The 22,481-nt window shown below is 55.7% G+C and overlaps 2 protein-coding genes across 3 annotated transcripts; one reads left to right on the top strand and one right to left on the bottom strand.

Moving 5' to 3' along the window:
- Positions 1-5,038: 5,038 nt before the first annotated feature.
- Positions 5,039-12,457, top strand: PSMC3 (proteasome (prosome, macropain) 26S subunit, ATPase, 3). 2 transcript variants are annotated; one of them, XM_012001435.1, is made up of 12 exons: positions 5,039-5,303; positions 5,560-5,643; positions 6,267-6,392; positions 6,801-6,905; positions 7,021-7,083; positions 7,328-7,465; positions 8,230-8,373; positions 8,481-8,629; positions 10,742-10,838; positions 11,063-11,208; positions 12,031-12,112; positions 12,283-12,457. In XM_012001435.1, the coding sequence occupies exons 1-12, from the start codon at positions 5,229-5,231 to the stop codon at positions 12,391-12,393; spliced, it is 1,320 nt and encodes a 439-aa protein (XP_011856825.1). In that variant the 5' UTR covers positions 5,039-5,228; the 3' UTR covers positions 12,394-12,457. The 2 variants fall into 2 exon arrangements, with proteins under 2 accessions (XP_011856825.1, XP_011856826.1); XM_012001436.1 differs by having other exon boundaries at positions 5,251-5,374.
- A 2,262-nt stretch (positions 12,458-14,719) lies between these two features.
- On the bottom strand, positions 14,720-21,597 carry SLC39A13 (solute carrier family 39 (zinc transporter), member 13). The gene is made up of 10 exons (XM_012001434.1): positions 21,520-21,597; positions 20,793-21,101; positions 19,182-19,295; positions 18,765-18,886; positions 17,697-17,804; positions 17,518-17,607; positions 16,743-16,793; positions 16,316-16,448; positions 16,066-16,165; positions 14,720-15,933 (listed from the first exon to the last, which is right to left on the bottom strand). The coding sequence occupies exons 1-10, from the start codon at positions 21,554-21,556 to the stop codon at positions 15,858-15,860; spliced, it is 1,140 nt and encodes a 379-aa protein (XP_011856824.1). The 5' UTR covers positions 21,557-21,597; the 3' UTR covers positions 14,720-15,857.
- Positions 21,598-22,481: the final 884 nt, after the last annotated feature.

The following is a 22,481-nucleotide window of genomic DNA, read 5'->3' as shown; positions in this document are numbered from 1 at the left end:
ATTATATGTCCCTTAATTTGCATACAGTTAAAAGTAAGTGTAAATATGAGTGCAACACTGCCTCTGAGCTGCTACTGTAGGTAAGCTGCCTATGGGGTGGCCCCTCTGCTGCTGCTGTACCCTACCTCTTCAGTAAAAGTTGCTGCCTAACCCCACCAGCTCACCCTGAATTCCTTCCTTGGTGAAGCCAAGAACCCTCCTGGGCTAAGCCCCAATTTTGGGGCTTGCTTGCCCTGCATCCCTGAGGGGAGAGAGAAGTCAAGAGTGACTCTAGGTGCAGTTGCTCACGCCTGTAATCTCAGGACTTTGGGAGGCAGAGGTTGATGGATCGCTTGAGCCCAGGATTTTGCGACCAGCCTGGGCAACGTGGTGAAACTCCATCTCTACTAAAAACACAAAAACGGCCGGGCGTGGTGGCTCACACCTGTAATCCCAGCACTTTGTGAGGCCAAGGTGGGTGGATCACCTGAGGTTAGGAGTTCAAAACCAGCCTGACCAACACCGAGAAACCCCATCTCTACTAAAAATACAAAATTAGCCGGGCATGGTGGCGCATGCCTGTAATCCCAGCTACTTGGGAGGCTGAGGCAGGAGAATTCCTTGAACCCGGGAGGCGGAGGTTGCAGTCAGCCAAGATCGCACCACTGCCTTCCAGCCTGGGCAACAAGAGTGAAACTCTGTCTCAAAAACAAAACAAAACAAAACAAACAAACCCACAAAAATTAGCTGGGCGTGGTGGCGTGCATCTATAGTCTCAGTTACTTGGGAGGCTGAGGTGGGAGAGTCACCTGAGCCTGGGAAGTGGCGACTGCAGTGAGCTGTGATCACACCACTGCACTCCAGCCTGGGTGACAGACTGAGACTCTGTCTCAAAACAAACAAACAGAAACAAAGAATGACTCCAGGGTTTTGGCCTGGTGGCTCTCCCCAGCTTGATGCCAAGACAGAAACATCTGTTCTAGGCCTGGCCTAGACCTCTTCTCTCTAGAGGCCCACACGGACCAGAGGCCCCTAATTCAGCCAACCTTTTTCTCCCTGAGGGCATGCTCTGCCCCAGATTCCCAGCTCCTTGCTGGGACTGACCTCGTGGTACTTCCTTAATCTTTTTGAGCAGAGTGAACCATCATAAACTCTTCTTTTTCTCCCATCTCCCCAAGACATTCCTACTCCTGGGCTCCCAAGATAATCAATCCCTGTCATTCTAGCCAGGATCAAAGACGGAGATGTTCAGGGTCAGGTGCAGTGGCTCACGCCTGTAATCCCAGCACTTTGCGAGGCCGAGACGGGCTGATCACCTGAAGTCAGGAGTTCGAGACCAGCCTGACCAATATGGTGAAACACCATCTCTACTAAAAATACAAAAATTAGCCAGGTATGGTGGCGGATGCCTATAGTCCCAGCTACTTGGGAGGCTGAGACAGGAGAATCACTTGAACCCAAGAGGCAGAGGTTGCAATGAGCTGAGACTATGCCACTGCACTCCAGCCTGGGTGACAGAGCAAGACTCTGTCTCCAAAAAAAAGAGTGAGACGTTCAACATTCCACTGGGTTGTGGTCCGGCACTGGCTCTGGGAATTAGGAAAAAGATTGCAGTACAGAACTGAGCTCAATTCTGAATACAGCAAACACAGCTGGGAATTTATAATGAAAGCAAAGTGAAGGGGTCAGTGGATTGAAAATTACTAAGAGGAAGTATCAAGAGTAGGGGGATTCTTGCTAAAATGGCCTAACGGGATTCTTGTTAAAAAGCAGACCAAGGACAGCCGGGCGTGGTGGCTCACGCCTGTAATCCCAGCACTTTGGGAGGCGGAGGCGAGAGGATCATGAGGTCAGGAGATTGAGACCATCCTGGCCAACACGGTGAAAACCCGTCTCTACTAAAAATACAAAAATTAGCTGGGCATGGGGGTGGGTGTCTGTAATCTCAGCTACTTGGGAGGCTGAGGCAGGAGAATCGCTTGAATCCAGGAGGTGGGGGTTGCAGTGATCCAAGATCGCACCACTGCACTCCAGCCTGGGTGACAGAGCCAGACTCCATCTCAAAAAAAAAAAAAAAAAAAGCAGGCCAGGAACTTATACTTCAAAGTTGAAGAATAAATGAGGACCAGGATCACATATCAAGAGGGATGAGGTATCGGGGTGGGGGGATTCCGTTAAACTGACTAGCAGGATTTTTGTGAAAATGGGGTTAGACAGGCTGATGACAGGGATGAACGATAGCCCACAAGGCCTAGTCAAAAAAAGAGGGCTCAGAGGAGCCTACCTGAAAGTTGGTTAAGGGGAGAATGTCTGCATCTGTGGGGAAAAGAAAGAGAGGTCAGCCTGTTACTGTGTCTATATAGAAAGAAGTAGACATAAGAGACTCCATTTTGTTCTGTATTTGAGATGCTGTTAATCTGTGACCCTACTCCCAACCTTGTCCTTGCAAGAGACATGTGCTGTGATGACTCAAGGTTCAGTGGATTTTGGGCTGTGCAGGGTATGCTTTGTTAAACAAGCGCCTGAAGGCAGCTTGCTGGTTAAAAGTCATCACCATTCTCTTAATCTCAAGTACCCAGGGACACGTACACTGCCAAAGGTCGCAGGGACCTCTGCCTAGGAAAGCTAGGTATTGTCCAAGGTTTCTCCCCATGTGGTAGTCTGAAATATGGCCTCGTGGGAAGGGAAAGACCTGATCGTCCCCCAGCCTGACACCCGTGAAGGGTCTGTGCTGAGGAGGACTAGTGTAAGAGGAAAGAATCCTCTTGGCAGTTGAGATGGAGTAAAGCATCTGTCTCCTGCCCGTCCCTGGGCAATGGAACATCTCGGTGTAAAACCCGATTATATGTTCTGTTTACTGAGAAAGGAGAAAACCGCCTTAGGGCGAAAGGTGGGACTTGCTAGCGCAATGCTGCTCTTTATGCACTAAAAAGGTTTATGAAGATGTTTGCATATGCATATCAAGGCACAGCACTTTTCCTTAAACTTATTCATGTCACAGAGATCTTTATTCATATGTCTTACTGCTGACCTTCTCCCTGCGATGATCCTATTGTCCTGTCACTTCCCTTTTTCTAAGCTAGTAAAGATAATGATCAATAAATACTGAGGGAACTCAGAGACCGGTGCCGGCGTGGGTCCTCTGTATGCTGAGCGTAGGTCCCCTGGGCCCACTTTTTCTTTCTCTATACTTTGTCTCTGTGTCTCATTTCTTTTCTCAAGTCTCTCCTTCCACCTAACGAGAAAGTCCCACAGGCGTGGAGGGGCAGGCCACCCCTTCAACATCCCTCCTAGGCCCAGGCTGGAAGCTTTCTAAACATATTCCTATTTGTCAGGACCTCCAAAAGCAGGCCCCAGAATGGGACCCAACCGACCCAGGCGTGATGGGGCAGCACAGATCGGACAGTCTCTTTCCCCTCTGGGTTTCTTGGCTTCTGTCGGGCAACTCAAAGTGAGAATTTGGGGTCAGCCGTCCTAGTGCTGACAGTGACTCACTGAATGACCTCCAGCAAGTCACTTAACCTCTCTGAGCCTCCCTGTGCTTATTTAAAGTTGAGAATGGTAATTCAATCTGTCCACAAGGCAAGCTTGTTGAGAGAGTGGAATAAAACACTGTTACTTGAGGAGACGCTTTGTCAGCCTGAGTGAGCAGCTGTACATGTTGTTATTTAAAGAAAAAAAAATCTGCTTTCAACCGTGTTCCAAAAAAAACTACTGCAAAGGCTAGGTGTAGTGGCTCATGCCTGTAATCCCAACACTTTGGGAAGCTGAGGCAGGAAGATCACTTACGCCCAGGAGTTTGAGAAACCCTGTCTCTATTGAACATGGTGAAACCCTGTCTCTACTGAAAATACAAAAATTAGCTGGGCATGGTGGTAGGCTCCTGTAATCCTAGCTACTTGGGAGGCTGAGGCAGGAGAATCCATTGAACCTGGGAGGTGGAGGTTGCGGTAAGCAGAGATGGCGCCACTGCGCTCCAGCCTGGGCAACAGAGCGAGACTCCATCTCAAAAGACAAAAAACAAACAAAGACAACGACTGCACAGATTTTCATCAAAGTTAAGAGGGTGTTCCTTTTAAAAGGGCTCTGGGGCTCACCTCAAAGGATAAAGAGAGATCATTAAAAATAGTCGAGACAAGGGTACAACGAATGAGTTTCCCATGATCCGGAGACCCGCTCTGCTCACTGAGATTACTAACCATGGGCAGAGAAAACAACAATTGCAGACACGAGTCATAAGTTTTTTGTTTGTTTGTTTTTTTTTTAAGTCGGTGTCTGGCTCTGTTGCCCAGGCTGGAGTGCAGCCGGGCGATCTCCGCTTACTGCAAGCTCCGCCTCCCAGGTTCACGCCATTCTCCTGCCTCAGCCCCGAGTACTGGGACTACGGGCGCCCGCCACCACGCCCGACTAATTTTTTGTAGTTTTAGTAGAGACGGGGTTTCACAGTGTTAGCCAGGATGGTCTCGATCTCCTGACCTCATGATCCGCCCGCCTACGCCCTCCCAAAGTGCTGGGATTACAGGCGTGAGCCACCGCGCCCGGCCCTAGTCATAGTGTTTTTAATCGTAGAGGCTGATGGTCAATTGAGTTCTTCCCACGTGGACAATTCCGTGAAGCCTGCTCTGACGTTAGGAGCAGCAGCGATTTCTCTTTAAAGCTGGTTAATGATTCCCTGCCGTAAATCCGGGTGGCCAGCTTGTACTTAAATAATTGTAAAAATGCGGTCTGAGGTGGCTTGCCTTTTTGGCCCTTTGCACACAGCTGGCATATGTCGTTTATGAATTGGGAGGCAGTGTCATTGTGTAAATCCCCTTATTCCTAGCGGGGTCATGGTCTGAGTTTAAATGCGTCCCTCCGCAAGCATCTGTCACTGGCCAGATTAAAAACTACATTTCCCAAAGGCCCTCGCGGATCCCAGCCTTCTCCGTCTCTTTCCGGTTTTACACCTAGGCCCCGCCCCCAACGCGCGTGTCGGCCAATAGCGGCCCCACCTCTCGCGCCCGGCAAAAATAGCACGCGGGAGGGAACGTTTCACGGGCCGCGGGGGCGGGGCCTGTGGCCAGGGGTTGGTCTTTGGAATCGGAGAGGCAGATTCGCTGCTCGGCAGCACGGCCGGAGCTGGTCCGGTCAGGAGTCGGGATTTGCGGGGAGAGGTTCTCCACTGGCCAAGAGAAGGCCTTAAGAAAGACGGTATTAATCTCCCGTTGCGGCTCCCGGCTGGTCCCATCTTCGGCCCGCTCCTCCAGGAAATGAATCTGCTGCCGAATCTCGAGAGTTCAGTGACTCGGCAGGAGAAGATGGCGACCGTGTGGGATGAGGCCGAGGTGGGCACCGGGCGACCTGGCGGTCCGGGAACAGGGCCCGCAGGGAGACGCCATTGACAGGAGGGAAGGAGGTGGCTGGGGGTCAAGGTCTGGCCCGGTCCCGGGGACGGGGTCGTTTGGGATGTGGGCAGGGGTCCTGACTCCTTCATCTTGGCTTTATGGGCGTGGAAACTGAGGCTGTGAGTGGGTTCGGAGAACGAGGGATGCTTGTCCTGAGTAAAAGTAAATATATAAATAAACAAATAATTTTTTACAGCAAGATGGAATTGGGGAGGAGGTGCTCAAGATGTCCACGGAGGAGATCATCCAGCGCACACGGCTGCTGGACAGTGAGATCAAGGTGGGTGCACAGCTCCTGTGCGGACGATGGAGTTCACCACAGGACAGGTTCCAGCGATCCGAGTCGCCTCTCCTACTTCCTTCTCCGGCACTCTGGGGGACACATGGGGCTCAGGCTTCCCCTTCGGACCAGGAAAAGAGGAAAGAAAACTAAGCCTTAAAAGGGACAAGAAGACAGTCAGGGGGTGGTGGGAGACCTGGGCTGAGATGAGAAGTTATCAGATTGCCTTTCCCAGTGATAACTGGGAATAATCCTCTCAAGCATCCTACTTTTAGTAAAATCCCTGTTTTACAGATGAGTAAACTGAGGCTCAGAGACGTTTGTACTGCGATAAAGCACCCAGTTTTTACTAAGAGGCAGAACCTAAAACCTATATTTGCCTGTCTTGGAGGCCTGCTTTTATTCCAATACTACCACTATTTCACAAGGAGGTTTCCACACTGGCCTCCTGTTTCGACTTATACGGGATGTGGACACAGTCAGACTCTGCCTTCAGAGAGCCTCAGAACTGGATGAATGGATGTGGGAGGGTCCCCTGGGCACCCTGGACCTCACCAGTTACAGGGTTCTAGCATAAGCTGTGCCAGGGCTTATATTTGCTCCTCCTCCCCTTCTCATCTCAGATCATGAAGAGTGAAGTGTTGAGAGTCACCCATGAACTCCAAGCCATGAAGGACAAGATCAAAGAGAACAGTGAGAAAATCAAAGTGAACAAGACCCTGCCGTACCTTGTCTCCAACGTCATCGAGGTGTGTGTGTATGTGGAGGGGAAGAGAGGGAGTCAGCGGGGATTGGGGACAGCCTGGGGTGGGGCCGCTAGGGAAAGAGTGGGTAGAGGTTTTGAGGCCAAACTGCATGTCAGAGCTACACCTCCTGGGGCACTTTCATGGGGAGACGGGGGCCTGCAAAGGCCTTGGAAGTCTCACATGTCTCCTTTTCTGTTAGTTATGTCTCCTCTGGGGTAGATGAGCCCTGTGCAGAGGAGGAGCACCTACACAGAGATCAATCCCTGGGCTTAGCAGGGGCACCCACCTTTGCTGGGCTCAGGGCTATTGGAGGAGGGAGGTAGGGATGGCCAGCCCTGCAGAGATTAGGAACTGACTTAGGAAGCACTGGGCCTTGGGGAGTTCAAGGGGCTGAGTTTTTTTCCTTCCCAGCTCCTAGATGTTGATCCTAATGACCAAGAGGAGGATGGTGCCAATATTGACCTGGACTCCCAGAGGAAGGGCAAGTGTGCTGTGATCAAAACCTCTACACGACAGGTGAGCATGGCTCAGCAATAAGAGACTGGAGGAGGGTGAGGAGCAGATGTGGGACAGGACTAGGGAGCCTTCCCTGAGGACACTAACTGAGACTGCCCCTGTAACTTGTCCACAGACGTACTTCCTTCCTGTGATTGGGTTGGTGGATGCTGAAAAGCTAAAGCCAGGAGACCTGGTGGTGAGTGGGGCCTGAGCCCAGGCAGTGCTTTTCTGGTGACTAGCTGAGCCCCTGCGCCCGCCCCAGGTCACTATTGGCTCTGAATCTCGGCAGAACAACTTAGAGAGTCTGGGATCCTGTCTACTTGCTGTTTGATTCTTGTATTGCCCAGTCCTGTGTCTTCCCCTCTGCAGACACCTGTTACCAGCCAATTGGGTAGCCCTTGAGCTGGGCCAAATCTGAAGGCCCTGTGCTGTGTCCTTAGGGTGTGAACAAAGACTCCTATCTGATCCTGGAGACGCTGCCCACAGAGTACGACTCGCGGGTGAAGGCCATGGAAGTGGACGAGAGGCCCACGGAGCAATACAGTGACATTGGGGGCTTGGACAAGCAGATCCAAGAGGTAAGGGAGGCACGGCAGCTGCCAGCAGCCTCAACAGCGTTTCAGTTTCCCCACGCCATTGATGCAGCTCATCTTCCTAACGTGTCTTTTATCCCTATAGCAACCTAGGGAGGAAGGGAGGGCTGCCATGTGACAGGTGAGGAGACTGAAGCCCAGAGAGTTTAAATGCCTTCCCCAGGGTCACAGAAAGACCAGAGCCAGGACTGGAACTCAGGCTCCTGGTTTCTGGCCCAGCATCTTTTTTTTTTTTTTTGAGACGGAGTTTTGATCTTACTGCCCAGGCTGGAGTGCAATGGCGCGATTTTGGCTCACTGCAACCTCCACCTCCCAGGTTCAAGTGATTCTCCTGCCTCAGCCTGCCGAGTAGCTGGGATTACAGGCATGCGCCACCAAGCCTGGCTAATTTTAGCAGAGTCTCTATTTTTAGTAGAGACGGGGTTTCTCCATGTTGGTCAGGCTGGTCTTGAACTCCCAACCTCAGGCGATCCACCTTCCTTGGCCTCCCAAAGTGCTGGGATTACAGGCGTGAGCCACTGCTCCCAGCCCCTGGCCCAGTGTCTTTCTGCCATATACTCTTGTTCCTGGAGAGTCCACAGCCAGCCTTGGTGGGGATGAGCGTTCTGTGTCCTCTTGATACGGGGAAAGGAGTGGGCACGTCCCCGAGTTAGAGTGGGAGGAATTCAGACTGGGGTTGGAGCCATGAAGGGTTGGGCTGTAGGAGCCCTCAGGGCTTCATCTCCTCACCCAGGACTTCCTCCTGGCAGCTGGTGGAGGCCATTGTCTTGCCAATGAATCACAAGGAGAAGTTTGAGAACTTGGGGATCCAGCCTCCTAAAGGGGTGCTGATGTATGGGCCTCCAGGGACAGGGAAGACCCTCCTGGCCCGGGCCTGTGCCGCACAGACTAAGGTGAGTACTTTGGGAGGGATGCGGGGGAAGTGGGCAGGAGCAGAAACTCTACCAGATGGGCTCCAAGTGTCTGCCTTTGACCTGACCCTACCACCTTTTCCTTCCAGGCCACCTTCCTAAAGCTGGCTGGCCCCCAGCTGGTGCAGATGTTCATTGGAGACGGTGCCAAGCTAGTCCGGGACGCCTTTGCCCTGGCCAAGGAGAAAGCGCCCTCTATCATCTTCATTGATGAGTTGGATGCCATCGGCACCAAGCGGTAAGGGAGGGCCAAGGATCCCCAGCAATCTCTGTGGCGGTGGAGGGAAGGGGTGGACTCTCAGTTGTGCTAAGTTGTGGTTCTTTCCCACCCTGTATCCCCTCCTGCCCCTGGATGGTGACTCCTCAGCTCTTGAGGTTCAGATTCCTAACTCTTGATCAATGGCCTCCCTGTTTCCCCAACCATTCATTCCCATAGCTGCCAGCATGTTCCTTTCAAAACAGGAATCTGGGCCGGGCGTGGTGGCTCACGCCTGTAATCCCACTACTTTGGGAGGCCGAGGTGGGAGGATCACTTGAGCCCAGGAGTTTGAGCAACATAGGGAGACTCTGGGCAACATAGGGAGACTCTGTCTTTATAAAAAAATAAAAATATTAGTCAGGCGTGGTGGTGCACACCTATAGTCCCAGCTGCTCAGGAGCTGAGGTAGGAGGATTGCTTGAGCCTGGGAGGTTATGGCTGTAGTGAGCTGTGATGGCACCACTGCACTCCAACCTGGGTGACAAAGTGAAACCCTGTCTTAAAAAAAAAAAAAAAAAATGCCTGTAATCCCAGCACTTTGGAAGCTGAGGCAGGCGGATCACTTGAGGCCAGGAGTTCAAGATCAGCCTGACCAACATGGTGAAACCTCGTCTCTACTAAAAACACAAAAAAATTAGGCAGGGGTGGTGGCGGCGCCTGTAGTCCCAGCTGCCCAGGAGGCTGAGGCATGAGAATCGCTTGAACCTGGGAGGCAGAGGTTGCAGTGAAGCCAAGATCGCGCCGCTGCACTCCAGCCTAGTGACAGAGCAAGACTCTGTCTCAAAAAAAAAGAAAACAAAAAATGCCAAAGCAGGAATCTGGCCCCCTTGCTCACATGAACCCACAGTGGTCCCTGACACAAACCAATCCTGTTAAAAACCCTTCCTGGCTGGACGCCGTGGCTCACACCTATAATCCCTGCACTTTGGGAGGCTGAGGCAGGCAGATCACTTGAGGTCTGGAATTCGAGACCAGCCTGGCCAACATGGTGAAACCCGTCTCTACTAAAAATAGAAAAATTTAGCCTGGTGTGGTGGTACATGCCTGTAATCCCAGCCACTCGGAAGGCTGAGGCAGGACAAAAACTTGAACCCGGGAGGCAGAGGTTGCAGTGAGCTAGGATTGTGCCACTGCACTCCAGCCTGGGTGACAGAGCGAGACTCCATCTCAAAAAAAAAAAAAAAACCCTTCCTGGGCCTTCCTGTTGCTCCCTGGGATCAACACTGGACTTGCAAGGCTCAACGTGTGCTGCCCTTTTGCGCCTCCAACCTCATCTCATGCCTGTCTCCCGCCTCCCCTGCTCTGGACTCCTGCCACAGTGTTTCCTGTGTTTCAGGCCCGCTGTGGCTCTTACCCTGTTCTCCACTGGTTGGTTGGCCAGTTGGTGTGCTTTCAGTCTTCAGATCTGAGCCTCAGAGACACTTCCTCGGGGATGCCTGCCTGGACTCTCCTGTACAGCACTGTCCAAGGCTGGGCCAGATCCCTGTGTTTCTAAGAGTTAACTCAGTTTGCAAGCGCACATTCATCACAGTAACAGCGCAAGCAGTGGCTGGTTTTGCTTTTTTGTTGTTGTTGAGATGGAGTCTTGCTCTGTTGCCCAGGCTGGAGTGCAGTGGCATGATCTCAGCACACTGCAACCTCCGCCTCCCAGGCTCAAGCAATTCTCCTGCCTCAGCCTCCTGAGTAGCTGAGATTACAGGTGCCTGCCACCACGCCCAGCTAATTTTTGTATTTTTAGTAGAAACAGGGTTTCACCATGTTGGCCAGGCTAGTCTCGAACTCCTGACCCCAGGTGATCTGCCCACTTTGACCTCCCAAAGTGCTGGGATTACAGGTGTGAGCCACTGCACCCAGCCTTGCTCACTGTTTTATCCTCAGTCCACCACATGATTCCAGGAGCCTCTTCAGTCTCTGAATGTGGTCAACAATTAATGACACCTTTTATGTGTCAGTCCCCAGGCTGGGGGCCCCAAGTAGAGTGAGCCATTTCCCTGCCCTAGACAGGTTAAGTTAGGCTTCCAAGGGGTAGAGGAGGGGAGGGCTCTGCCTAAGCTGTGCCCTCACCAGCATCTTGGGCTTCCTGTGCCCTAGCTTTGACAGTGAGAAGGCTGGGGACCGGGAGGTGCAGAGGACAATGCTGGAGCTTCTGAACCAGCTGGATGGCTTCCAGCCCAACACCCAAGTTAAGGTAAGTATTAGCACTCCCAGGCGAAGAAGATGAGGCTCAGAGGTCAGGAGCTGTCAGGCCCCCAGCTAGCGAGTGATGGAGCTGGAATGAGAATTGGGATCTGTCTTTAACATCCCATGTGTCTCACCTGCACTCTGGGGGCTGCCTCTCTGCCTTTTTTGACCGTGTCTGCCCATCTGGGAGCACCTTGCTCCTTTGTTCAAGTTGTGGCTTCTCTTCCTCAGGTAATTGCAGCCACAAACAGGGTGGACATCCTGGACCCCGCCCTGCTCCGCTCGGGGCGCCTGGACCGCAAGATCGAGTTCCCAATGCCCAACGAGGAGGCCCGAGCCAGAATCATGCAGATCCACTCCCGAAAGATGAACGTCAGGTGAGCAGGGGCACAGGCAGGGCACGGAGACCTGGACAGGCGCAGGAGGAGGATGTCTCTGCCGCGCTTCTCTGTACTGAGCTTCCCCAGCCTCCACGACCACCACCTGCCCGGCCCCAGGCACACACAGCACCATTCCACACCCCACCCTCCATTTCTCTCCAGTTGCCTGATGTAGCATCTTGCCAGGGCCCAGGTCATAATTCTGGGTGCTCTGCTCCTTAGACTTCACCCCTCATCTGAAGGCACAGAGGCTGGAGGCACTCATTTTCCCTGCCTCACACCTCAGCCCATGAGCACAGGCCAGGCATGGCCGGGGCCAGATGGACTTGAGTTCAGATATGTATGACTCTCAGCAGGTGGCATGCCCTCTCAGCCTCACTTCTTATTTGGGACTTGGGGATGATAGCACCGATTTCACAGGGTTGTGGCAAGGATTAGATGTGACAGTGTCAAGCACAGTGCTGGGCATAGGATGAGGACAGCAGGGCCTGCTGAGCTGGGAGACCATCTTTTGTCCCCACATCCCCCTGCTCCCCTGCCTCATGCCAAGTCAGTCCCTGGAGTCTCAAATGCAGATTTCTAGAAGGTCAGAGCTCAAAAGACCCTAGAAATAACCTGGTATAACCTGCATTAACTTCCTCCCTTTGTCCCCCACATCTTGTACTGAGAAGAAAACAAGGTACATTGATTGGGTAAGGAACTCGCCTCTGATCTCAGGGCAACTTGACTTTGTTGCTTGACAGGGCCAGGGGAGGACATTTGGCCCCTCTGCCCACTCTGCATGAGCCACTGAGCCTGTGGTATCTGTTCTCTCCCTAGTCCTGACGTGAACTATGAGGAGCTGGCCCGCTGCACAGATGACTTCAACGGGGCCCAGTGCAAGGCTGTGTGTGTGGAGGCGGTGAGTGGTCAGGCGGGGTGGGTGCGTCGCTTTGTGCCTTCTTGCCCTCTCCCTGGACAGGATGGGGGCATTTGACTGTTGGAGACAGCTGGGGGAAGAGGCCTGAGCCTCAGGGAGCCAGGGAAGGCATTCAGGCATTCAGACCTAGACTCTGTTTGTCCCGGCTGTAGGGCATGATTGCACTGCGCAGGGGTGCCACGGAGCTCACCCACGAGGACTACATGGAAGGCATCCTGGAGGTGCAGGCCAAGAAGAAAGCCAACCTGCAGTACTACGCCTAGGGCGCGCCGGCCAGCCCCGGTCTCACGGCTGAAGTGCGCAATAAAAGATGGTTTAGGGTCCCTGTCGCTGCTTGTCTGCCTTCCCTGGGCTCTGGCTGGAGGAGTAGGGGCATGTGCAGGCGGCCCCTTCCTCAGGTGCTGCAGCCTGGAAACCCTGAGACAGCCGTGGGCCCCACACCACTGGTCAGGGTGAGGCTTTCTGGTGCCGTGCGTGGTGCTGCAGCTGCTGCCTGGGCCTTCATGCCCCTTCAGAGCCCTCTCTCCCTGAGCACCGCTCTGCTCTGAGCTTTCAGAGGCTCATGGGCCTGCAGTTCCTGCATAGAGGACCTAGATAGAAGCCACCCTTTCCCTTTTGGCATTTTGGTGTCTGGCACCAGTCCTTGCCTCCTGGTAAAGCCAGACTTGGGTTTAGGCTTTCAGCCTCCTTCCTCCTTTCCTGGCCCTGTTTCTCCAGACGCCCCCTTAGCTCTTTCTGTCCCTGTCTTTTGGCCAGAAACTGAGCCTGAACAGGATCCACTGGGAGCCCCCCTAGGACTGATCTGTCATGCTGTGCTCCCCTCCCCCAGTTTGGCCGTCTCTTCACTCTAGCCGGCCCCTTGCCTTCCCTGGGTGGCCCTGCTTGGCTTCCCACTGACTCCTCAGCCCCTGCCTCAGGAGGCCAGCAGCACAGCCCCTGACGTGCTTCTGGTTCTGTCCCCTGCCCTGGACTCAGTCAACCCCAGTCCTGCATTCCTGTTCCTTCTTCTAACCAGACGGCATTTGCTCCTGACCATGACACCCAAGTTCCCCCACAGGGACCACACCCACCGTGCTTTGGCTTCCTCATCTCCAAAATGGGGCCCCCGGCCTCTCCCAGTGGGCCGTGATGCTCGCACACACTGTCTGCCATCCAGCAGGGCTTGGCACCCTGGCTGGCAGCCCTGAGCACCTGCGTAGGTGAGGGGGGCAGCTGGCCAGGACGGCTGTGGTTCATTCCTTGGATCTGAGGCCAGGAGTCACTGGATCCTTGAGACAGTTATCCTACAGGATGTGTCGCAGCTAGGCGAAGCAAATACTATCATTTTAAAATGTTTTGCTGTTAGAAATATTGAGAGCTAAGCACTCCCAGCTAAGGACGTCACTGGGGTTTCTTGTCCACCTCTCCCACGCTCCATGACACCGCCCAGACTGCAGATCCCAGCCAGTGTACTATTGACAGTGGTCCTGGCTGGCCTGGGAGGGAAGAGGTGGACTGGGCACCCCCACCCACATTCTCTTGACAGGACTGGGGAAGCGGCGCCCTGTGCCTGGTGTTCTTATACTCCACACCTTCAGAAGAGAGGGTGTGTGGTTTTGAATAAGGGTCCCATATTATCTTTTCTTCTTTTTCTTACTTATTTTTGAGACGGGGTCTTGCTCTATCACCCAGGCTGGAGTGCAGTGGCGCGATCTCAGCTCACTGCAGCCTCCGCCTCCCAGGTTCAAACAATTCTCCTGCCTCAGCTTCCTGAGTAGCTGGGATTACAGGCACCTGCCACTGCACCTGGCTAATTTTTGTATTTCAGTAGAGATGGGGGTTTCACCATATTGGCCAGGCTGGTCTCGAACTCCTGACCTTGTGATCTTTGGCTTCCCAAAGTTCTGGGATTACAGGCATGAGCCACCATACCCGGCCTCTCTCTCTTTTTTAAGCGAATGAGAGCTTAATTAATTTGAGGCCAAACCTGGAGATGACTTTGTGGCTGGAGCTTCCTTCCCTGGTTACATTTTCAGTGAGGGGAAATGGGGGGCAGGTAGGGAAAATGCTGTGGTTTGCAGTTCTATAAAATAAGGACAGCACCCTAACTGGGTGTGGTGGCTCACACCTGTAAGCCCAGCACTTTGGGAGGCTGAGGCAGGCAGATCACAAGGTCAGGAGTTCAAGACCAGCCTGGCCAATATAGTGAAACCCCATCTCTACTAAAAATATATTTTAAAAAATAGCCAGGCGTGGTGGCAGGTGCCTGTAATCCCAGCTACTCGGTAGGCTGAGGCAGGAGTCATTGTTTGAACCCAGGAGGTGGAGGTTGCAGTAAGCCGAGACCGCGCCACTGCACTCCAGCCTGGGTGACAAAGTGAGACTCTCGAAAGAAAGGACAGCGTCCTGGGGTTGGTGGTGAGGGACTAAAATGGCACAGGGCCAAGCTGGTATAGGTGCTCCGTCATTATTGGAATAAGAAGCCAGGAAGACATGGAATGTTCAGAGACGCACTGCAGGGGTGACAGTTCAGAGACAGGCGACTGGCAGTGGCAGTGAGGAAGGCCCTGCGTGGCCATGGAAGGCCGTGCAGAACCAAGGCAGCCAGTGTGTGGATAATATTTATTTGTATATCTATAGAACAAATATTTACAGATACAAACGGAATCACAGCAAAGTTGCTATAAAACCACCCAGACCTCTCGATGGCCACTTCTGAAAACATCCATGGTCAAGGGCAGGGCCAGGCCTGGCTGTGGAGTGGGCCAGCTGAGTACCTGGGCATCAGCCAAGGGAAATGCTTGGGGATTATGGCTTCAGCACTCTCCCGGAGCACATTCCTGAGCGCTGACAACTCGGAGCCCTCACCGCCCCCACCTACCCCAACCCCAGTGGGGAAGGAAAGGGGCCTGAGCTAGGGAGAGCAGCCTGGGCTCGCTCTGTGCCTGCTCCAGGAGTCCCTGGCCCCTGTGCTGGCAGGAGCGTCCCTGAGCTGGACCAGGAGGCCTCTCTGGCCTGCGGCTGCTCCCTGCCCAGCAGGCTGCTGTTTGGCAGCCGGAGGTGACATGAGCTGCTGGTGCTGCCAGGGTGTGTTGACCAGGAATGAGCTCCCAGGGCGGGCAGCCCTGAGGAAAGGGTCTTAGGAAGCGCCTCCCAGCTCACTGCTAGAAGCTGAGGGCTGTCAGTGCTGAGTGGGGCTGGGATACACGAGCACCTGCCTCTCCTTTCTTTGGTTTAGAGGTGGGAAAGGAAGGGCCAGGAAAAGGGAGAGAAGCCGCCCCAGCCTTAGCCCCTAAGCCACCTGGGGACTGGCTGCGTGTGCAGAGGGGGCAGCAGGAGGTGGGCAGCTCCGGAGTTCCCTGCACCCTGGGATCCTTGGGCTGCTCTCACTCCCGGGGTCCCAGCAGGGCAAGGCCTCTGCTTAGGACCAGTGCTGCTGTTCCTCGCTGCTCACTCCGGGAGGTGCAAGATGACAGGGTAGCAAGGAGAGGTAACCACAGCATGGCTGGGGACAGGCGTTACACTGGGCCCCGGACCCAGCACAGGGATCACAGTGTCGGTCTCGCACACACGCCTCTGGCCACATGTGCACATCACACACATCCACGCACATCTCCCTCCTGTCTGGTGGGAGGCTCATTCTCTCTCGCAGGCACTCGCCCTCTCTGCCTCTCACATAGGCAGTCACAGAGTGAATCCGAGCATCTTATTGCTGCAGGGGGCAGGGGCGTCAGGGCATCAGGGAAGGTTAATCCACGAAGATCGAGAACAGCACCATCACCACAATGCCCGCACAGAGCAGAAGCAGCTGCTGCAGGGAGCGCCTGTGGGGAGGGAACGGGGCTCATGGTGGAGGCATGGGCAGGGAGGAGCAGGCAGCGGCCAGGAGCCCCTCCCTCCTGAGCCTCTTAAGGGCCCTGTGAGTGGCAGTCCTCTTCCGCCAACAGGTCACTCACCACGGGTCCTCTTCTTCCAAGAGGTCAGGGAGCACGTTCACCAAGGCGATGTAGAGAAAGCCTCCAGAGGTGAAGGGCAGGACCCAGGCTGCCGTCTCCTCTGCAGCGGGAGAACACCCGACTGGGCACCCAGGGCACCGTGTATGCTCCCTGCCTCCCGGGCCTGGGGACCAGCGGTGAGGCAGCCAAATCCTTTGGCTGGTGCCCCTCTACCGATGCCACCCGCCACCACCACCCACCACGCCCGTACCTACTCCCTTGGGGGACTGGGTACAGATGGCAAAGCCGGCGCCCAGCAGGCCCCCCAGCGCTGTCGAGAGTTGCAGCTTGGCTGCGCTCCATCGGTCAAAGCCAGCCCGGAGCAGGATGGCAAAGTCGCCCACCTGAAGGGAGGTCCGGAGGTTCACCCTGCGCCCCAGCAGGGCCTGATACCCTGAGTGCTCAGGTACGATACACACACTGAGCCCTTCCCCACCCTGCCCCTGGGACTCTCATCCTGAGTATGGCAGAGATGGCAGCTGCAGGCTGCTGGGGTGAGGAGCTCCGGCCCTCACGGCCCAGCCCCAGAGTGCCACACTGGGAAGGCCCACCCCCAAGCCCTCCTGAGCTCCACACTCATGCTGACCATGACTACTGTGGGGGCCTGGGCCTCTGGGGGCCGCCCTACAAGCGCTCACCTCATGGGGAATCTCGTGCAGGAGGATGGCCATGGTTGTCAGGAGCCCGATCTGCAGGGAGGGGAGCCGTGGCTGCAGGGTCTGTGCTGAGGCCTGGGCACCCCACTTGCCCACTCATTCCACAGAGGTTTACTCTGCTCTGAGCTGGCCCTGGGTGGGCACTGTGTTGGCCACTGGAAATACAGCAGTGACTAAAGGGGACAAGGAACCTGCCTTCATGAAGCTAGCGGTCTAGAGGGGAGAGACAGGACTCACACACTCACAGGCGCTGGGAAGGAAAGGATGGACAGGGTGCCCGGGGGAGCAGGCCCCGGGACCAAATTTAGATGAGGAGGTCAGCAAAGGCCTGGTGGAGGAGTCCACGTAAGTCGAGGCCCCAAGGATGAGTCGTCAGCTGCTCAAAGCGTGGGCGGGAGAACATTCCAGGCAGGGGGAACAGTGTGAGGTGGGAAGGAGCTCGGCCAGCTGCAGAGTAGGCCGCCCCTGGGCCAGAGGCCAGAGGGAGGAGGTGGAGGAAGAAGCATCTAGGAGCAGGCAGGGTCCACGCCTAGCAGCTTGATAGAGGCACCCAACAAGGAGTGCTAGGAACAGGAACAGACCAGGGGCTCAGGATCAGAACGGTAGCGTCCAGGACAGCAGCAGGGAGGATGGGCATGAGGGTCTTAGATGAGGGCGCTGGCAATGGAGGGGCAAGAAGCAGAGACTCCAGACACAGGCGGAGTCCACATGGCTGCCACCAGAATCGCCAGAGCCCTACCAGCCCCAAGCCCCTCACCTTCTTGCTCACAAGGAAGCTGGCAGCCACAGCCAGCCCATGGGTGAAGTTGTCGATGGTGTTGGCCAGCAGGTTGAGGTAGCCACTGACCTGGGAAGGAGGGAAGGCAGGAGGCAGGGCTGAGTGGGACTGGCCACTCAGGGCTGTACGACTGCAGGGGCCCTGAGCAGGCCACTCACTTTGATGCTCCGGACCACAGCACCGAGGCCGGGCTCTGCGGCCGGCTGGGCCAGACAGTGGCCTCCATTGAGCGCAGCGGCAGCAGCAGTGGGGTCTTTGTTGGGGGCCTAGGGCCAGGAGAAGGAGGGAGAGGTGACATTAGATGCCCCCCACTCAGCCAGGGCAGACAGAAGGGGAGAGAGAGATGGAAAAAGAGAGACAGGGGGCCGGGCGCAGTGGCTCATGCCTGTAATCCAGCACTTTGAGAGCCCAAGGCAGATGGACCACCTGAGGTCAGGAGTTTGAGACCAGCCTGGCCAACATGGTGAAACCCCACCTCTACTAAAATTACAAAAATTAGCCGGGCGTGGTGGTGCACGCCTGTAGTCCCAGCTACTCGGTAGGCTGAGGCAGAAGAATCGCTTGAACCTGGGAGGTGAAAGTTGCAGTGAGCCGAGATCATGCCACTGCACTCCAGCCTGGGTGACGGAGCAAGACTCTGTCTCAAAATAATAATAATAATAATATTTGGGAGGCTGAGGTGGGTGGATCACGAGGTCAGGAGATCGAGCCATCCTGGAAAACATGGTGAAACCCTGTCTCTACTAAAAATACAAAAGTTAGCTGGGCATGGCGGCGCGCGCCTGTAGTCCCAGCTCCTCGGGAGGCTGAGGCAGGAGAATCGCTTGAACCTGGAAGGCGGAGGTTGCAGTGAGCCGAGATTGCACCACTGGACTTCAGCCTGGGTGACAGAGCGAGACTCCGTCTCAAAAAAAAAACAACAAAAAAAAAACAAAGACAGGAGCCCCTCTTTTTTCTAGCTAGAATTCTCTGCTACTCTATCAGCTGGGTGCCCCCAAACTCAACAAACCTTCCCCAACTGCTGTCACCATCAGGCTACCAGAACAAGCTACATCAGGGGCTAATGCTGTCACTCCCAAGGAAGGTGGCCCAGCCTCCCGCAGCTCCCAGGGGAGGGCCAGGAGACCCCTCTTTTCAGGGCTCAACTCAGAACCTGGGCCTCCAGGCCCCAGGCACCACCACAGAACAGAGGCTGATATATCCAGGCCCTTGGGTGTGGGGCCCACCTGGCTGGTCCTCTCTGCCTTGCTGTCCAGGAACATCTTCTCCAACGCCAGGAAGGTCAGGATGCCAGCAATGACCCATAGCCCCAGCTGCTGCTGCTGCTGCAGGCTCTGCCCCTCACCACCTGCAGGGGGCGGCAAGGCCAGGCCAAGCCAGGGCCGTAGGAGGTGGCCATTTGGAATGGGATCTCATCCAGGGCACCAGGGCAGTGACAAGGGTGGGTCGGGCAGCTGGGGCCTAGAACTCCCACTAGGGCCAGGGCCCTGAGACCAGGATGATGACCCTCCCTCCCTCCCTCCCAGGCAAGCTCCTGCCAGATACCCAGAATCCCTCTCCTGGTCATCCTGGCCATCCCTGGGCGTGGGCACCAGGCCCCCACTCCTGGCACCGTCTTGCCCCTGGCCTGTGGCCTCACTCACCAGGGCCGGCGCTGCACGTGTAGGCCCAGGCTTCGGGCAGCAGGTGCAGAAACACATTGCCCAAGAGTCCCCCCAGGGCGAAGCTGAGCAGCTGCTTCAGGCGCCAGGCCCCAGCTACAAGGGAGAGATGTGGGATCTGGGGGCCGACCCGCTGGAGCTCCTGGCCTGACCTCCGTCCCACTCCACTCACTGGGCTCTTCCTGGGCCTGCAGAAGGCTGGAGATGGGTGGCTGCTCTTCCTGGGCCCCCCACCTCACAGCAGAAACACCACACCCTGCCAAATGCCCATAGGGCCACCACCACATCATGGTGAAGAGCTGACAGGTCCCAGCTCCCAACCCACTAGCTGGTGACCTTGGCAGATGACTTTGGAGACTCAGTTTCTCCATCTGTAAATTGGGTCTTATGGGAATTATTATTTTATCTTTTGTTTTGAGACAGAGTCTCACTCTGTTGCTCAGGCTGGAGCACAGTGGCGTGATCTTGGCTCACTGCAACCTCTGTTCAAGCGATTCTCCTGCCTCAGCCTCCTAAGTAGCTGGGATTACAGGTGCGTGCCACCACATCCGGCTGATTTTTATATTTTTGGTAGAGATGGTGTTTCACTATGTTGGCCAGGCTGGTCTCAAACTCCTGACCTCAGGTGATCTGCCCACCTCAGCCTCCCAAACTGATGGGATTACAGTCGTGTGCCTTTTATGGGCTCTTATGGGAATTAAATGACAATATGTATAGCAAGTGCTCAATAAGTGGGAATTTTTCTCAGCTGCTGTCACTCAGAAAAGTGGCAGAGATTTGGGGACTTGCAGCATCCAGAGTTGGAAGTCGCCTGCCTGAAAGCCATGTCCAACCCTTTGGCTTGATAGAGAAACTGAGGCCTAGAGGACAGAGGCAGCTGAGTTTGGGGTGGGATCCCAGGGGAAACTGCTATTTCCTGGCTGGGTGACCTTGGGCTGGTCAAAGAACCTCTCTGTGCCTGTGCATCCCCACTTGTAAAATGGAACTAATAATCCAAGTGCTCCCTGCACTGACCTCGCAGGGCTGTTCTGAAGGGTGAGCACAGGCCTGACTGTCGCCCGAGCAGGGTCACAGCCGCCCTCAGCTCAGTGCCTGGCACAGAGCTGCTGGGTAACTATCTGGTAAGTGAATGATTCCTGAGCATCCAGCAGGCAGCACCAGCCTCTGGGATGCTTGTTTCTAACAGATTCCCAGGGCCCTGGTCCACCCCTCTTGGGTGGGGGATAGGCACATGCATTCTTAGCAGCTCCCTAGAGCTCTCCTGCGTGTTTTGTTACATGTTATTTATGAACGGGCAGTACATGCTTCTGGTACAAAAGGGTAGTCAGGGCAAAGCTCCCACCCGTGCCTACATCCCCATCTCCTGGACCCCCTCCCCAGGGGCAGGCCCTGCTACCAGGTGCTCATAGCTTCCTGGGGAAGCCAGAACCGGCCACCCCTGGCTAGATGACTCCTGAGAGTACCAAGGGGAGAAGTTCTATTCAATCCTCTCCCTCCATCTCAGACACTCTGTGACCCGGGGTCTCCTAAGAAGAGCAGCAGCGTGCTTCCCACACGCTGGCCGGCCCTGGGCGCCATCGGAGAGCTACCCACCTTCTGAGCGCAGCATGGTCCCCATCTCTAGGGGAATGACGAGCAACGGGAAGACCCCACTGAGTCCCACCATGAGGGAACCCAGGAGGGAGCAGATCCAGGTGTCCAGCCGCTCTCCGCTCAGCAGAGCCCCCCAGGACTCGCTTTCCTTGTTGTCCAGGCGGCAGGCCGTCGCAGTCCCCCGGCTCCGGAGGGCCGGGTGGGAACCCCCAGCCCTTCCCAAGAGCTCCAGGGCAAGGGCGGTCAGGAAGAGGAGCCTTGGGCCCGCCATGCCACAGCCAGGGCAGGGACATCCAGGCATGCCACGTACTGAAAACCACAAAGGCCACCTACATGAGCTGCCAGCCTTGGCCGCACACCTGCTTAGGAAACGTGGCGCCTCCCTCCTCCCTCCAAGGGACCCTGGCATCCACCCTCCTGCTGTCCTTGCCAGAGCGTCTGAGCATCCAAATGCTCGGTGCACAGCAATGGGGCCCTGTGTCTCCACGCGCCACTCCCAATCACCGCGTATTTTTTCCTTCTGAGCAGCTCCAGACTGTGTCAGCACCTCCGCCTGAGGCTACACTTTCCCTAATGACAGGGCGAGGCGCTGGCTGGCTCTCCTCAGCCACCGGCGGCCCGGCCCAGTCTGGTATCTCTGGCTGCCAGGGGAGGCTCTGCCACCCGCGACACCCCAGAGACTGAGGCTCCCCTTCTAAGGGCATGGGGTGGATTCAGAGAGACACACGTGGAGAAACTGAGCAGCTGAGCCAGGGCAAGACCATCCACGCTTCTTCCTAGGACATGAGACCAATGTCCCCGGGGCACTGACAGCGACAGGAGGTGGGGCTGATGAAGAAGGAGCCTTTAGCCAGGGGATGCCTCTCCCATGCAGAGAGCAGACTGTAGAGCCCCCGCGGTGAACTCTACACTGCACTTTGAGCTGTCTGACTCTGGGCACATCTCTGAAGCCCCCTCCCCGTCTGAACCTCAGTGCCCTCATCTGCAGGACAGGGATCAATATCACCTGCCTCAGCTGTGAGGGCGAGGTAAGCCTGAAAGTGCAGGTGGATGTGCATGAGAAGGCGCAGAAGCCTTGCCTGTGCCAGGGAAGGCCTGGAGCTCCCTGCAGCAGGAATGTGCCCAGCCGGCCGATCACAGGATGTGGACGTGAGTCAACCAAGCGAGAAGTTCCATCTGGAAACTCGGGCATGAGGTTTAAATGTGGTCTGCCCTGCCTCAGGCTGGCTGTGACCTTGAGCTAGTGACGTCCCTGCCTCAGTTTCCTCACCTTCTGATGGAGATGGGAGGGGAAGAAAGCAGCTGCCTCTGGGTGGTGGCAGAGATGCCCATCTCTAGGACCTCCAGGCCTTAACTAATCAGGCATACTGATGAAGCCACCGGGGCTCCACTGGGGACCACAGGCAAGACTGGGCCAGGCCGAGGCGGTCACGCAGAGGTGAGGGGACCACCGGTTAGCGGGAGAGAATACACTGAGAGTCCGAGGGGAGAGGAAAGGAGAGAGTGAGAGAGCCAGAGAGAGGCGGGTGGGACGCTGAGGGGACAGCGAGGGAGGGATGGGGCGCGGGGCGCGGAGCGATGAGGGAGAGGAGGCCGAGGTGGGCAAGCCTGACTCCTGGGTCCTGGGAGCCGGCCCAGGTCTGATGAGGACCAGTCAGACGGGGCGAGGGATCGGCCGGGTCCGTCACG

The sequence above is a fragment of the Mandrillus leucophaeus genome, unplaced genomic scaffold (genome assembly GCF_000951045.1).
Source record: "Mandrillus leucophaeus isolate KB7577 unplaced genomic scaffold, Mleu.le_1.0 Scaffold66, whole genome shotgun sequence".
Taxonomy (NCBI): domain Eukaryota; kingdom Metazoa; phylum Chordata; class Mammalia; order Primates; family Cercopithecidae; genus Mandrillus; species Mandrillus leucophaeus.
This window is presented reverse-complemented; position numbering and strand designations above follow the sequence as displayed.

What these genes read in the sequence shown, in the direction of transcription:
- PSMC3 (XM_012001435.1), top strand. Translation starts at nt 5,229, where the DNA reads ATGAATCTGCTGCCGAATCTCGAGAGTTCAGTGACTCGGCAGGAGAAG. An exon ending in TTGTCTCCAACGTCATCGAG is followed by an intron (nt 6,393 to 6,800) that starts GTGTGTGTGTAT and finishes TTTCCTTCCCAG; the next exon opens with CTCCTAGATGTTGATCCTAA. An exon ending in AGGCTGTGTGTGTGGAGGCG is followed by an intron (nt 12,113 to 12,282) that starts GTGAGTGGTCAG and finishes TCCCGGCTGTAG; the next exon opens with GGCATGATTGCACTGCGCAG.
- SLC39A13 (XM_012001434.1), bottom strand. Translation starts at nt 21,556, where the DNA reads ATGGTCTTGCCCTGGCTCAGCTGCTCAGTTTCTCCAC. An exon ending in CCAGTCCCCCAAGGGAGTAG is followed by an intron (nt 16,166 to 16,315) that starts GTACGGGCGTGG and finishes CTCCCGCTGCAG; the next exon opens with AGGAGACGGCAGCCTGGGTC. An exon ending in TTGGAAGAAGAGGACCCGTG is followed by an intron (nt 15,934 to 16,065) that starts GTGAGTGACCTG and finishes CCCTCCCCACAG; the next exon opens with GCGCTCCCTGCAGCAGCTGC.